Source organism: Macrobrachium nipponense, chromosome 7 (assembly GCF_015104395.2).
Source record: "Macrobrachium nipponense isolate FS-2020 chromosome 7, ASM1510439v2, whole genome shotgun sequence".
NCBI lineage: Eukaryota > Metazoa > Arthropoda > Malacostraca > Decapoda > Palaemonidae > Macrobrachium > Macrobrachium nipponense.
In genome coordinates, this window is record NC_061109.1 from 10279059 (window position 1) to 10295759 (window position 16701).

The 16701-nt window shown below is 43.3% G+C and overlaps 1 protein-coding gene across 1 annotated transcript in view; it reads left to right on the forward strand.

Annotated features, from left to right (window-relative positions):
• Positions 1-16701, forward strand: part of LOC135217360 (ATP-dependent RNA helicase DDX54-like) — a 197739-nt gene that overhangs the window by 77670 nt on the left and 103368 nt on the right. The window contains exon 12 of the mRNA XM_064253200.1: positions 14419-14580. Within this exon, the coding sequence (XP_064109270.1) occupies positions 14419-14580 (162 nt within the window). The remainder of the gene's footprint in view (positions 1-14418; positions 14581-16701) is intronic.

Genomic DNA, 16701 nt, shown 5'->3' on the forward strand with positions numbered 1-16701 from the left:
AGAAGTGTCAGGCACCTGGAGAGGGGAACAGGTGTCCTGGCACATCAATCTAAAAAGAACTTTCAGCGGTTTACCTTGCTCTAAGGTTCTTCGAGGAGGAAGTCTCCAGCAAAGTGGTTCAGATAAACTCGGACAACACCACAGCCTTGGCATACCTCAGGAAACAGGGGGGAAACTCACTCTCCTTCTCTGTTCGTCATCGCAAGGAATATCCTGATTTGGGCGAAGTCGCAAAACGTCAGATTCTGACAAGGTTTGTGTCAGGCGTGGAAAAACGTGCGAGCGGACCTTCTCAGTCGGCAAGGACAGCTTCTGCCGACGGAATGGACCCTTCATCAGGAAGTATGCCAGGCGCTATGGAAGCTGTGGGGACGTCCTCATGTGGACGTTTTCGCAACTTCCCGAACGAAGAGACTTCCGCTGTATTGCTCCCCAGTTCTGGACCCGGGAGCAGTGGCAGTAGACGCCCTACTGTGGAATTGGTCGGGACTAGACACGTACGCTTTTCCCCCATTCAAAATCCTCGGGGAAGTAATGAGGAAGTTCGCTGCATCAGAAGGAGCGAGAATGACCCTCATCGCCCCCTTCTGGCCAGCGGCCGACTGGTTCACGGAGGTGATGTCCTTTCCTAGTAGACTTTCCGAGGACTCTGCCCCTAAGGAAAGATCTACTCAGACAGCCCCACTTCGAGAGGTACCACAAAAACCTCCCTGCTCTGAGTCTGACTACGTTCAGACTATCAAGAAGTTGGCCAGAGCGAGGGGTTTTTCAAGACCTGTGGCAACGGCGATTGCCACCGCAAGGAGGCCCTCCTCAATCGCAGTTTACCAATCAAAGTGGGCTGTCTTTAGAAGTTGGTGCAGAAGGAAGGGCATTTCCTCCACCTCAACCTCTGTGAGCAGATAGCAGATTTCCTTCTTCACCTTAGGAAAGAAGCGAAACTAGCCGTTCCCACGATTAAAGGCTACAGAAGCGTGCTTTCTGTGGTCTTCAGACATAGAGGACTCGACTTAGCAAATGATAGAGACATTCATGATCTCATTAGTCATTTGAGACTGTGAAAGTTCTCCAAACCTAAAGTACCATCGTGGAACTTAGACGTGGTACTGAAGTTTCTCATGTCGAGTCAATTTGAAACCGCTCCATTTAGCCTCGCTTAGGAATCTTACTAAGAAGACCATTTTCCTAACCGCTCTGGCGACGGCGAAGAGGGTTAGCGAAATTCAAGTCATAAGCAAGCATATTGGGTTCAAGGATCATAGTGCAGTTGTTCCTTAAGTCCTACGTTCTTAGCAAAGAACGAGAACCCTTCCAACCCTTGGCCGAGGACGTTCGAGATCAAGGGTTGTCGGAGCTAGTGGGACCTGAAGCTGAGAGAGTCCTGTGTCCTGTCAGGGCTCTCAAGTTTTATTTGCAGAGAACCAGAGCATGCAGAGGTTCTTCGGAGAACTTGTGGTGCTCTGTGAAAAAACCAGATCTTCGATGTCGAAGAATGCACTGGCGTTCTTCTTAAGAAGTACGGTTAAGGAAGCCCATGAAAAGTGTAGTGAAAGTGACATGGAGCTTCTGAAAGTGAAAGCCCACGAGTTGAGGGCTATTGCTACTATTCGGTGGCTTTTCACAAAAATATGGCAATCAAAGATATTTTTGGGCGCCACTTATTGGCGAAGCAATTCGGTGTTCGCTTCACACTACCTGCGGGAGGTGAAAGCAACATACGAAAATTGTTACTCGCTTGGACCATACGTCGCTGCAGACACTGTTTTGGGGGCAGGAGGTAGCGCTCATCCTATCCTTTAATGGTTAGGGGAGTTTTTAACTTGTGTTATGGTTGTGGGGTTTGACCGCCTGCGGCATCTCCTCCCTTCCATTAGCTTAGTCTATGTGGGATACTTTTGGTAGGCTACGCCAGGTGGTTTGGTTTTTACTTCGTTGCCCTCATTTGTATGGTCAATGGTCTAGTCACGTCGTGGTCTCGACCCCTGTTGACAGATCATCTGGAGTGCACCAGCTATATAGGTCTCTACCTCGCTGGCAACTCTAGTAGCACAAGCAGACTTACGCGGCAGTAACCACGAAAGTCAGCTATGCTAACAGGTAAGGAATCAAGATATCAATTATCTGCATATATATGTTTCCTAAAATCTTCTATTCTGTCTACTCCCACCACCAAAGGTGGGATTCAGCTATATATATATATCTGACAGGTAAGTTTCATGAACAAAATGATATTGTAATGATACAATTAAGTTTGTTCATACTTACCTGGCAGATATATATAATCATGTACCCACCCACCTCCCCTCAGGAGACAGTGGAAATAAAAATTATGAATAGAAAATGGGAATGATTCCTGATACCCGCCTCCCAGCGGCGGGAATGGGTACTAACCACCTGACTCCCACTGCGTGTGTCGTAAGTGTTTAAATTTCTGTCGGATTCGGAAAAATACAGCTATATATATATCTGCCAGGTAAGTATGAACAAACTTAATTGTATCATTACAATATCATTTTACTCTCTTTGATACATAACCTTATGTGACTAATGAGGTTTGCTACACTTAAGGGAATGTCATGACGTTCTAATTCTTCCTCCAAATATTCAAGTAAGTCATCTACAGGCACTTTTGTAAATAAAGAGACAACATCAAAACTAACCATATTAAAATCAAAATTCAAATTTAAACTATTCAATTTGTTTATAAAATCAACATTGTTTTTAACATTTGTGTTAGAAATGTTTCCTACCAATGGAGTAAGAATTTTTACAAGCCATTTAGATAAATTATACGTAACTGAGCCCACTGAACTAATGATTGGTCTGATAGGGTTATTGATTTTATGTGGCTTGACTAAACCATACATATAAGGTAGGGAGGCGCATGACGGTGTAAACTGTTTAATTAAATGGTCCAAGCCCTACAAAGCGGATTTAATTTGTTTATTAAAATGGGAGTTCACTGTCTGTGTAGGGTCAGACCTCAGTTTCGTATAAGTATCAGTATCATTTAGCAATGTCATTATTTTACTTACAGTCACTTTTATTCATTATTACCACTGCATTAGATTTATCTGCTTTTGTCACTTTCACTGTTTCGTCTTCTTTAATTTTCTTAACCCTCTTACGCCGAAGCGGTAAAAAAAAAATGTCTCCCGTGTGCCGGAGGTGTTTCAGAGTGAGTGCGGAAGCGGAAAAAATATTTTTTTCAAAAAATCACAGCGAGCTTATTTTCAAGATTAAGAGTTCATTTTTGGCTCCTTTTTTTGTCATTGGCTGAAGTTTAGTATGCAACCATCAGAAATTAAAAAAAATTATCATTATCATATATAAATGATGCGATATATGATAGCGCAAAAACAAAATTTCAAATATAATTTTATTCAAATCACGCTGTGCGCAAAACGGTTAAAGGTAACAAGTTACTTTTTTTTCGTTGTAATGTACACTAAATTGCGATCATTTTGGTATATAACACATTGTAAAACAATAAAAGCAACACAGAGAAAATATTATCACAAAATAATGCATGAATTCGTAACGTGCGGACGTAAACAAATATTTTTTTCAAAAATTCACCATAAATCTAAATATTGTCCTAGAGACTTCCAATTTCTTTCAAAATGAAGACGATGAATAGAATACTATACTGTAAGAGTATTAGCTACAATTGCAGTTTTTGACCATATCTGACGAGTTAAAGTTGACCGAATGTCGAATTTTTTTATATATATATTTTTTATATGCAATTATTTCGGAAATAAGAAAAGCTACAACCTTCAAATATTTTTCATTTTATTCTACATGAAATTACGTACATTTTCATATATAAAACTCTATGAAATGCCTAATATGAAACGGAGCAAATATTCCAAGAATGGTATGTATGTACGCATTTCGGAGATTTGTGTTGGAGAATCCGCGCGCGGAGGGAAGGAAAGATTTATTTTTAAATTCACCATAAATCTAAATATTTTGCTAGAGACTTCGAATTTGTGTCAAGATGAAGATAAATGACTGAGTATTACTAGACTGTAAGATTTTTAGCTTACAATTGTGTTTTTTGAACATTTCGGTAGAGTCAAAGTTGACCGAACGTGGTTTTTTTTCTATTTATCGTGATTTATATGCAAATATTTCAAAAATGAGAAAAGTATTAACCTTCAATTATTTTTTGTTGTATTCTACATAAAATTGCGCACATTTTCATACATAAAACTTTATGTAACGGCTAATTTAGAATGGTGCAAACATTACCACAATCGCACATATGATTTTTTCAGAAGAGTTACCACGCGGACGTAAAGAAAATGTTATTTTTTTCATAAATTCAACATAAATCAAAATGTTGTGCTAGAGACTTCCAATTTGTTGCAAAATGAAGGTAAATGCTTGAATATTACTAGAATATAAGCGTTTTAGCTTACAATTGTGTTTTTCGACCATTTCGGTAGAGTCAAAGTTGACCGAAGGTTGAAATTTTGGCAGTTATCGTTATTTATATGAAAATATCTCAAAACTGATAAAAGCTACAACCATGGGTTGTTTTTAGTTGTAATTTGCATGAAATTGCGCACATTTCCATATATAAAACTTTATATAACGGCTAATTTTAAAATGGTGCAAACATTACCACAATGGCATGTATGATTTTTTTCGGAAGTTACCGCGCGGACATAAGGAAAAAGTTTTTTCATAAATTCACCATAAATCGAAATATTGTGCTAGAGACTTCCAATTAGTTGCAAAATTAAGGTAAATGATTGAATATTACTAAAATATAAGAGTTTTAGCTTACAATTGCGTTTTTCGACCATTTCGGTAGAGTCAAAGTTGACCGAAGGTTGAAATTTTGGCAATTATAGTTATTTATATGAAAATATTTCAAAACTAATAAAAGCTACAATCATGAGTAATTTATTGTTGTATTCTACATAAAAATGTGCACAATTTCATATATAATACTTCATGTAACGGCTAATTTACAATGGTACAAAAAAAGGATTTTGACGTAAGGAAAAATCTATTTCTGGGCGATTGGCTCGTGTCGCCAGCGAAATATCCTTTAATCTATTATTTCTAGGGTAAATGTACTAACACATACCAGAGAATAAATAAAATAAAGAAAAAGGTCAGTATGACTGACTCGCTCACCCTCTAGGAGGGTGTCGGTATGAACACTAGGCGAGTGAGACCACTACCACGAGCCAAATGCCAAAAGAAATCTCCCACTACAAAAACCCTCCAAGAGGGGAGCCGTCCCACAGAGGGAGCAGCTCGTACTACTACTACACCATCCCATGCTTGCGACTGCTGCGCCTCTAGTGGCCATCCTGAAGTAGCAGACAATCTTGAGCGAAGGGATGGGTAGGGGGGGTATTTCGCTGGCGACACGAGCCAATCGCCCAGAAAATAGATTTTTCCTTACGTCAAAATCCTTTTTCTGGGCTCAGCTCGTGTCGCTTGCGCGAAATCGTACCAGAGAAACAGCACAAGATTGTAAACAAAGTAAAATAAAATATAATTAAAACAAAATAGGTCTCAAATGAAAGATACAAAATAAAAGAATGAATATAATTGCTAAAAAGATACAAGTACACAGTAAAGCAAAATCAGAATTATGCTTAAATTACCCTTAAATCTAATTATGTTAATAATATAAGGTAATTTACATATATACAAATAGGTACAATGATTACCTATCACAATAAATCTGTGTAACAACATGTATCAAAAATAGAAATAGCAATTAGTATAAATTTACATAAATATTTGATCAATGATAAAATAAAATATCTTAGGAATGTATATGACTTAATATACAAAACCCGTAACCATTGCATTATGATGTATCCCCTAGCATAAAAATAAGGGGATAACATCTATGAGTCAGTATGGTAATCAGATATGAGTGTCCCTAACCAGACAAAAGGGGCACTTATACAATCATAAAGCAGCTAAGACACAAGGTAAATGTTAATGAACAAGGCAGGAATAGACGAACTGTTGGGTGAGGCAGGTAGAAAGGAGGACTGAATCTTCTACTATAATCTAGCTAGAGTCAGGGGAAAACTATGTTACCCGCTGCTACTGCTGGAATTTCAGAGCTTCCAAGGACTTAAGGTAGTGACGTTTGAACACTGTCGGCGATTTCCATCCGGTATACTTCTTTAAATCAGCAAAAATTCATATGTTGGAAGTAATTAATTGAGGTGGCTACTGCCCTGACATCATGTGCTTTTGGAAAGGAGTCAGGATTGGCTTGTTTGATAAAGTACAGGATTTGTTGCCTGATGCCTTTAGTGGATAAAGTACCACCTTTTTCCCTCCTAAAGAGGGGCCCCGATGAGGAAGAGGAGGTCCTGGATAGAAAGGCTCGTAAGGTTGAAACCGGACAAAGGGAAACATCTTGTGGAAGGGGTAGTACCTTCCAAGGTTCCCACCTCATCAAAGGATCTCATTCTTTGCTAAAAAGCTACGTTCCGGAGAAAGTAGCACTTCCCCCGTGGGAAGGAATTGAATATGATCCGGATCTCTGGATAAAGCCGACAGTTCTGAAATTCTTGCTCCTGAAGCTAGGCTTAATAAAAACAGAGTTTTTTCTTAGGAGCATCATAAACGAGCATGTGTCATTATCGGTTCGGAAGCCAGTTTTAGAACATCGTTTAAGAACCATGAAACTGACGTAGGCCTGACAGAGGGCCTAAGTCTAGCACATGCTTTAGGAATAGACGAGAAATAGGTATCTGTCAAGTCTATGTTAAATCCAAATTGAAATATCTTTTTCAATGCTGACTTGTTTGTCGTAATCGTGCTAGCTGCTAAACCCTTTTCAAATAAAGATCTGAAAAAGGATATAGCAGAATTAACTGTCATGATTCTGATATCTGACTCTCTCAGGAAGATTTGCTAACTTTTTGACGGCAGCATCATACTGCCTCAAAGTTGAATCCCTTTTATCGGATTCCAGGAAAAGAATATTCTGAGGGTCAATATTCGCATCTCTTTTGCCGCAAACTTCATGAAATCCATAAAGTTAGGGTTTGAGAATCCCTGAGGAAGCGAACACAGTCTTCGTTTGTACTGACTGGGAGAGCTTGGGACTGGGGATCCGAAGGGACGAAGACCCAGTTCCAGGATCAGGGGGTACCAATTGCTCTTCGGCCAGTCTGGGGCTACTAGAGCCACTTGACCCCTGAATGTCCTGAGTTTGTCTAAGACCTTCATAAGGAGATTCACTGGAGGGAAGACGTAAAATCCTTCTCCCAGTTGTTCCAGTCCAGAGCCAGGGCGTCCGTGGCGTAAGCCAGAGGGTCCAGGTTGGGGGCTACATAACACGGTAGTTTGTGGTTCGCTTGTGATGCGAAGAGATCCACTGTAGCCCTGGGATCTTTGAAGGATCCATTGGAACGAACTCTTTTTTCGTCTAGAGACCATTCCGACTCTAGGGGTACTGATCGGGATAGGGCGTCTGCTATGACGTTTCTTACTCCAGCTATGTGGGTGGAGGAAAGATGCCAACTGAATTTGTCTGCCAGGGAGAAGATGGCTATCATGACGTGATTTAGATGACGTGACTTGGAGCCTCCTCTGTTTATGCAATGTACTACCACTGCGCTGTCCAAGACTAGCTTTAGTGGGAGTACCTTGGTGGGCGCGTAATCTTTTCAGAGTCAAGAAGACTGCCATTGCCTCCAGTACGTTTATATGGAACTGACGGAACTGGGGTGACCAAATTCCTTGTACCTTTTTGACCTGGGAGTACCTCCCCAGCCGCTTAAGGACGCGTCTGTGTGGATGGTAATCCCTGGTGGAGGGAACTGAAGAGGGACTGACACTGCAGATTCTTGACTTTTGCCCACGGCCGAAGCCGGTTCTTAGAATCAGAGGGTACTGAGGATAGCTTGTCCCTGGACCTGACATTTGCTCGAGAGCGCCAGATCCTGGTTAGATCTTTCAGTTTGGCTTTCATTAAGATGTTCGTTACTGAAGCAAACTGGAGAGAGCCGAGGATTCTTTCCTGAGCTCTCCTCGATGCTAGTTTGTGACTTAGAAATTGCTTGACTGACTTCGCTATTTCTTTCCTTTTGGTGGATGGAATCGACAGAGTGTGTGAGGATAGATTCCATTGAATGCCTAGCCACTGAAAGTTTGACTCTGGGGTGAGTCTGGACTTGGATCTGTTTATCTTGAATCCTAGATATTCTAGGAATTGGATCACTTTCAGTGTGGCCTTGTTGCATTCTTCGACTGATGGGGCCCCCCAGATCAACCAATCGTCGAGATACGCTACTACCATAATCCCTTGAGCTCTGAGCTGTTGCACTACTACTTCCGCTAGCTTCGTGAACACCCTGGGTGCCACGTTGAGCCCGAACGGGACTACCTTGAAGGAGAACGTCTGGTCTCCTATCTTGAATCCCAGAAACGGACGGAAGTGTCTTGCAATAGGGATATGATAGTAGGCGTCTGTAAGATCGATAGAGGTGGTGACGGCCCCACGGGGAAGTAAGGTCCGCACCTGTGAGATCGTGAGCATCTTGAACTTGTCGCAGCGGATGGCTAAGTTTAAGCGGGACAAGTCTAAGATTACCCTTCTTTTGTTTGAGCCTTTCTTTGGGACGCTGAACAAGCGACCTTGAAATTTTAATCTCTTGACTTTGACTATAGCTCCTTTCTGAAGGAGGTCCTCTGCGTACTCTGTCAATTCTTGGAAGGAAGTGACGGAAAGGTCTGGCTGGAGGTGGGTTCGTCAACCAGCTCCAAACCCAGCCCTTTTGACACTATGCTCTGAGCCCACTGGCTGAAGTTCCACCTGGTGGCGAAAGTGAAACAGCCTCCCTCCTACCTGAAGTTCCTCATTGGTTCTGGTAACCCCCTCGACCTCCTCTGAAGTGCTTTCCCCTATTGAAGGGGCCTCCCGATCCTCTCCCACGAAAGGACCGCTTACCTCTGCCTCCCTTGTTCGAGCGGTCATACTTCTGAGAAGCTTGACTCTCGAAGGCTGGATTGTAAGCTGGAGAGATGGCGTATGAGGTGGAGGGTTTGAGGCTGAGGGGATATCACATAATAGGCTGTATTGACCTTTAGACGTGGAGGGCTGAGCTGTCGCACTAACGGCACTGTAGGAACTTGTTGAGGGAAGCGCGGCTGCTTCTTTTGGTAAGGTTGGAAACGTCTAGGCTTCCTTTGTCCCTTACCTTTTGGTGTCAAGTCTTGCCTTCTCCTAGCCGTAAGACCCCAACGGTCCTTAAGGCTTTGGTTCAACCTCGTAGCCTCTGCTTGTACTTCCTTTACCATAGCCTCTGGGAAGAGATCTGCGCCCCAGATGTTAGAAGAAAGTAACCTATTCGGTTCATGCCGAATGGTTGCCTCTAGCAATACATGCTTTCTGCAATTTGTTCTAGCAGTGGCAAACTCGAACATGTCTGACTGCACCGTTTGAGTCAGGGCTTTGGTCATAAGCTTAAAAATTGGTTCTGAACCATAAGCCATGGTTGCTACCTCAGACATAGCCATCAGGTTGATTGACCTGGCTAGTCGTGTTTTCGAGTCAAACTCCGCTTGAATAAGACTATCAGGAGCCTGGGCAGCTTTTCACCAAACTGCTCCATAGCACAGTCAGGTTTGAGTTTGCCAGCTGTGAAAGTGTTAGGCAAGTCCTCCCATAATTCTCCAATTGACGGGAGCAACGGAGAAGTGGGGTCTGCTTCTTTCAGCTGAGGCATGGGTTCCCCTTTCTGAGCTGCTGAGATGGTCGACCTCGCTATCTTGGTAAGGAAAGGGAGCGGGGTACCTTCGTCCATCGTGAAAATGGTAAAGGGACTTTTGAATGGTTGGATCTTGGTATTCGAACAGTCCATTGTCGTCTAGACATACTAAGCCATTCTCGTTGGGCCTGGTCCCGAGAATAGAGGACTGTCTCCTTGGTACCCTGTCATCTCTAACCATAGCCGAAGGCGTGAGCCTAGCGTAGCCTATGAAGGGAGGCTGTAGGCCTTACCGGGTAGAACTCGAAGTCCTCTATTCTTCGAGTTCCAAAACTCCGGTACGGAGATGAGACCATCTTGGAAGGGAGCATATGACGCTACTCTCCAAGGATTGTTCATGGAGAAAGCGGGCAGCGAGTCATACGGGGGAAGCTGAGATCCACTAGTGTTAGAGGTTGAGGGAGAGCAAGAGGGGCTTCTCTTAGGCCGGCTATAATAGTATCCTGAGAAGTTATCCTATCCGACAGCGAGATATCATATGTTCCATACTCGTCTTAAGGGAGCCTACCAAGTCGCCCACCTGTTGCAACAGGCCAGCATTGGTGTCCAGAGCCGGAGCTGCTGCGGAGGTGGAGGGAGACTCTGAATAGGCACAAAGGTAGTGGAACTGGTGATACTGCCGGGGTGGCGGGATTTCTCCTTAGGCTTACTCTTTGAGGACTTTGAGCCGGAGCTAGACCCTTTAGACCTGTCTGGCCGGGATTACGAGCCGGAGACTTACGCGAAGAAGAAGACGAGGACGTCTTCTTCGAGGACGATGACGTCTTAGTCAAGGTCATATGCTTAGACTTGATCTTAGGCCTAACCGAAGAAAGCCTCTGGAGGAGTATATAACTCATCACCGGTAAAGCCTGGGAAAGGATGGTGAAGTTGCAGGGGTAGAAGAAACAGTCACTCCCAAGGGGGACCCTTGGGTACCTGCATTACTTACCTCGACCAAACAGGTCGTCTATACCTACCATAGGTTCAACATTTATATCCAGGGTTGCGACATCCGTGGAGATATCCTGGTCTTGTTCAGTCAAGGAGGCCGCCAGCTGTTGTTGGATAAAGGCAATAGAGGGGTCCGCCTCTACGGGTCGACGTACCCAGTCGCCTTGCCTCCGGGGAAGATTAACAAAGCTAAAACGCTTCTCCAGTATGTAGGGCTGACCCTTGGCGGCGTTCTTGCCAAAACCTCCGACCCAGGCCCGCAGGGTAGCCAATGCCGTATCTCTTACTGCCGGAGCCTGTAAGAGAGGATATATTTTAGATTTAAGAACCACTTAAAACTAAAACTTAGGATATAACTTAAACTAGATGCCTTAAGTTAAAGTAATGATGAAAACTTAAGAACTAAAAGAAGCGGAGCGGCATGCGGAGATGGTCTACTTACGCCTTCCAAAAGGCTGGACTCCCACCAGATCTGTAACATATGGTACACGTCTCATGGTACCAGACCTGGATTCCCGTGCGGAGTCGCGCATGGAGCATGGACCGGCAAACTTCGTGTCCACAGGGGTCCTGAAGTGTAGCGGAACATCCCGGATGCTCACAGTTGGTGGCCTGTAAGTGGGAAGACACATGAGTATCTTAAAGGGGTAACACTTACAGACTAAGGACAAAAGAACTCCGTTACGTGGCGGAGCTCGGAAAAAATTTGGGCATAACCCCTCCCTGCATTGCCTGAATAGGCTATAATCCCGGGAGATCCGGTAAATACTAAGGGAGGGGTGGGGATGGTTTAAGAAACTTAAGATAAACTTAAAGATAACTTAAACCTACATGCAAGTAACCGGACTAGGTCCAGTGAAGCGGAGTGTAGTAACTCAGCAATACGGTACGGTTAGTAAAGACCTATTGTATGCTCGGTCCAACTATGGTGGACTATACCCTTCCGCTGGATATCAGGACTCCGATAGGGAGGAGCTCTAATAAGGAGGGAAGGGCGAGATGACATACAGACTCTCCCGCTAACCCGGAGCGACAAGGAAGTAACGGAGGGGGGGAAGGCCAGAGCCCCCCACAACGTACCACCCGCCGAGCCGAGAAGCGGAGAGGTCGGAACCAGTCAGGGACTGTCGGACTCCCAGGCCCCTCCGGTGGAGGGGAAGGGGGAGGCAGGCTCGGGCATGCTGGGCGAGCAAGGACAGACCGACCCACCCCCGCCCGACTCTATGGGAGAGCGGGAGAGGGGGAAGGGGGACTGGGCAGGCGCCTGGCTGACTCGTGATCACGTAGTGACCACGAGGCGGTAAACTAAGATACGGTAACCAAGCCTAGGCCAACCAACTGATCAGAGAGAAGCTATCGGGAAGCAACCAGAACTGAAAAGCGGTAGCATATAGGCCCATAGGGCGAAAACCAACTGATCAGAGAGAAGCTATGAGGAAGCGACCGAACTGATCAACGGTAGACTAGGCTCTACGAGCCAGGACCTAGGCTAAGCCAGACGCCAACTAACCTAACAATAACAAAACATAAAAATATAATATATAATAAAAAGAAAGAAAGAAGGTAAAATAGCAGGAGAAAAAATCCAGGAGTGTGCGACTAGCCCGAAGGCAAGTCTACCACTCAAAGCTAGTCAGGGGCCGATACTAAGAACCTGGACTAGGGTCTGGATAGAAAAAGCCTACATAAGGTGAAATACATACATGTATAACCACTTGAGTAGACGTAATAACGCGGATAATCAAAATAGAGCGTAAAATAATAAGGGATGTTCTAGGTATGGGAGACCAAGAACGAACCCAACATGCGGCAGGACCATGCTGCCATGCTTCCAGCCCCGAGAACGTATCTATACTAAAAAACGGCAAATACCGTCTCGGGGTGGGACGGAAAAAAAACTCGCTAACCGTAAATACTGAGTACTTAACTTAGCTGCTGCAATAGCTGCACGCTCCATTATCGAAAAATCCGAAGAAAGGGCACAAAATACACAGAGAGAAAAATAGCACTTGTGATCGTGCGAGCTAACGAAAAAGGATGGCCACTAGAGGCGCAGCAGTCGCAAGCATGGGATGGTGTAGTAGTAGTACGAGCTGCTCCCTCTGTGGGACGGCTCCCCTCTTGGAGGGTTTTGTAGTGGGAGATTTCTTTGGCATTTGGCTCGTGGTAGTGGTCTCACTCGCCTAGTGTTCATACCGACACCCTCCTAGAGGGTGAGCGAGTCGTCATACTGACCTTTTTCTTTATTTTATTTATTCTCTGGTATGTGTTAGTACATTTACCCTAGAAATAATAGATTAAAGGATATTTCGCTGGCGACACGAGCTGAGCCCAGAAATTATGTCAAAGTGACGAAATAATTTCCGAGATGTGTCACAGATACTTTTTAGTGTGGCAAGAAAGAAATTCGCGCTTGCGCGCCTGCGTAACTATTGTAAACAAAACAACACCTTGATCCGTGAACTCCAAGCATCCCCCAAGGCGCGTGATTCAAAAGTTTTAGGCTGGTAGGCCTATAAGTATTTTTCCTCGAATTTAAAAAAAAACTTGTAAGTCGACGTAAAATACGTCCAGTCAGCACACGGGAGACAAAAAATGTCGACGTAAAATACGTCCAGTCGGCGTAAGAGGGTTAAAAGCCTGGAGAAATCTCACGGGTACATTAGGGGGAGAAGGTTTACTCATAGCACCATACACAATACCTTTACAAATAGTATTGATATCGTCAGGGCATAGGTTTTGATTAAATTTTTCCAAATAACAAAACGATTTTAAAATGTCGACACAGTCTAGGTTACCATTAAATACACCAAAGCTTAACCCATATCCCAAAGCCGCTGTCGTAGCACTATCCACTGGTTTGTCTGATAAATTAATCATGAAGTCCACGTTGGCATGCTTAGTCCAGTCACTTTCAGCAATAAGATTCTTTAGCTTGACTTGAAGCTTCCGTTCAAGACGGTTGCAGCACTTTCTTAATTTTCCGTAGCAATAATCCAGCATCCGATTCTTCCAATCAACTAACCTGGGTTGGAAGAATAACTAACGGGGTCACGAGTTAATGAGGGGTATGTGGGTGGCTCCACATGTCTCGTGACCAAGCACAGATGCCAATAGTAGTCCCTTGCGTACACAATTATTTTAAACTTTACCGGTTTCCAGCTGGCGCTGAGTATTTATACTAATGTTAAGACTTCAGGTTTGTAAGTTATGAAAAATACAAATTGGTTAAAAATTTGTCATATTGTTAAGACCGAAGGTTTGTAGCTGTAAAAAATACAAAATTGTCTTAGAAAATTTGTCATATTATAAAAGTTCCCATCAGCGAATCCTGTTCACCTACCAGACTTCCCATTGCTTGATATTTCATTATTCTTATGACAGTATAATATTTAACTCATGATCAAGATATTCATTTCATAAAACATGGTAAGATATTCATTTCATAAAACTTAATGGAATTTTTTTTGTTTAGAAACTGCAAAGTTTGTTGTGGTAGTTTGAACTTTAGGTTTTCACAGCGCATGAGACTGTACGTACTTATAGTGTTTTTACTGATGGGTTACCAATTCATTTGAGAACAGGTTTTGGACTGAGTAATGATGTGTGTGTTGTTGTGCAGTCACCTTTTTCGTACCAGAACTGTTTTCTGCAATGAGGTTCATTGATAAATATTTTAATTTGGGACTAACATATTCATCACATTTTTTTTCAGACTGTGTTTGAGATGAGTAAGAATCGCCATGATAAGCAGTCAATTGTATATTGTAATATGAAGGAAAAGAGGGAATATGATGAACACAAGATTAAGTCTTTCCATAGAGATTTAGAAATGAGACGAATGGCAAAACAAGAAATGGAGGTATCTGCCCAAAAGGTATTGTCTTCCTGAATCTTTATGTTTTAACAGATTATTACTGTTAATGTATAACTAAGTTTATTTTATTTTTAATGAGGGCTCACAAGCAGAAAAAATTTTGGTGTTTTATCAAGAGGTTACTATTGCCAGAGATTCTTCCAACTTCACTTTATAGTCTGTTGCTGTTCCTTACTTTTCCAATGACGCCACCAGCAGGACCTTCAGTTCCTTTGGATACCCGAATTCTCCTGGCTATCCCTAACCTTCAACCAAGGAGACTTGGGTCTAGCTGTTTTCTGGACCAAGTCATACAAGGTGATTACTCTGATGCAGAACCTGCATATCTGTGTGATTTGTGAGAAAAGTAATTTTTAGTGGGGATTCCAGACCAGATAGCATATAGCATTGTAACCTACCATGCCCATCACAACCCCTCAGGGAACCTTCAGTCTCTTGGCTTCTTCATAAGGTTGCTAAAGCTGTGATCTTCTTATTGCAAAATCAGTGTCAGCTATTCTGAAGCATGTGATATTGAGAATAAAATGATGTGGATCCATTCTCAGTTACAACCAAATGTTTTCTGTACTTAATCTGAGGTTAGGGCAACTCTACAAGATCCAGATTGTAATGTCCAACCCAGGGAACCTGTCACCTTTACTGTAGGCTTGGTTACCTTATCCTCTTCTGAGCGGGACACCTTTGAGTTGTTTTGCAGGGAATCTGTATCCTTTCTTCAGTTCCAAAAGTAGCTTCTTGGCAATACCCCTCGAGTAGGTTCCTTCACGTGGTGAGGGGGTAAGGGATTCTGCCTTCAAGTTTGCGAAGGCCGGATCCTGACGGAACGCCTACAAAACTTTTGGCATTAACTTGCGTGGACATTTCCACTTTCGAAAAAATTTTCTACTTGGGTGAGTCTGGGAGGGGTTCGTGGTTTGGAGGGGATTTGCATTCGAAGCTAATTGTGGAAGTTGTGGTGGTGAGTCGCCACCCAATACGGTTTGGACCCAAGAGATGGTGATGGGATTTTCCCATTGCTATCTTAAGGGCGGAACCATCTCCAGGGATCAGCCCATCGGAATCCAGGGGGGGCTGGTTTTTGGGATGGGACTCCTGGCTTTTGTCCGGAAGCCCACCAATATGTTTGGAGTGGGGAGTCTGTTCCCATTAGTGGGGGTAGAACTCCCAGCAGGCAGATTGGCTTATACCTGGGCCACTGCAAGCATATTGGTGCTATCCCGAAAGGGTAGGGTATGGGGCAGACCGTGGGGAAGCAACTTCTACGTGTGCCATTGGTGGAGAATGTTGGACCCTGTCTAGTCCGCGATACCTTGTTGGTCTTCCCAAGCAGTTGTTGTGTGTGTGTGTGTGTGTATATTTTCCCTCCCCCCCCCCCCATTTTTTTTTTTTTTCCTTCAAACTATCATGGATAATATGTCTAGTACATTGTCCCCTGGATCCCCCGACTCTTTGGCACCGTTGACAACCTTAGGCTTGGATAAGGACCTCCCTTTGCCATCCCCAACCTCCTCCAATGAAAACATCAAAGATTCTTTGATTGTTACTACAAGCCCTTATGTAGTTCAGAACAGAGGAAAGAATAGCAGATTTAATAATAGATATAAGAATGCTAATCCTGATATTGGAATTTTACTTGGATCTCAAGAACCTGAGACTTATAATAAATACCTTTCTCTTGATCTCGACAAAAGCATAAAAGAACTGAATATATTTGATGTCCATAGAGATATTGTAAAATGCATTGGCAGAGAACCAAAGATAGCCTCTCAAGGTGAAGGAAGCTTGCTTGTGGAAGTTTCATCACCAGATGAAGTAGAAAATTACTGTCTATTAGTGCTGTAGAAGGAAGCACAGCAAAATGCACTCCTCACAAAACAATGAATCAGTCTAAAGGAGTAGTGTATAGTACTGAACTCCTACATTATTCTGAGGACACTCTCCAAAAAGAATTTGCTGATCAAAAGGTGGTTGATGTGAGACGAATCAAGAAAAAAGTATTGGGAATATTACATCCAACACCTACTCTAATACTCACCTTTGATTGTTTGAGACTCCCTAAATTTCTGAAAGCTGCATGGCTTCACCTGCCAGTTAGACAGTATATTCCCGCTCCCAGAAGAT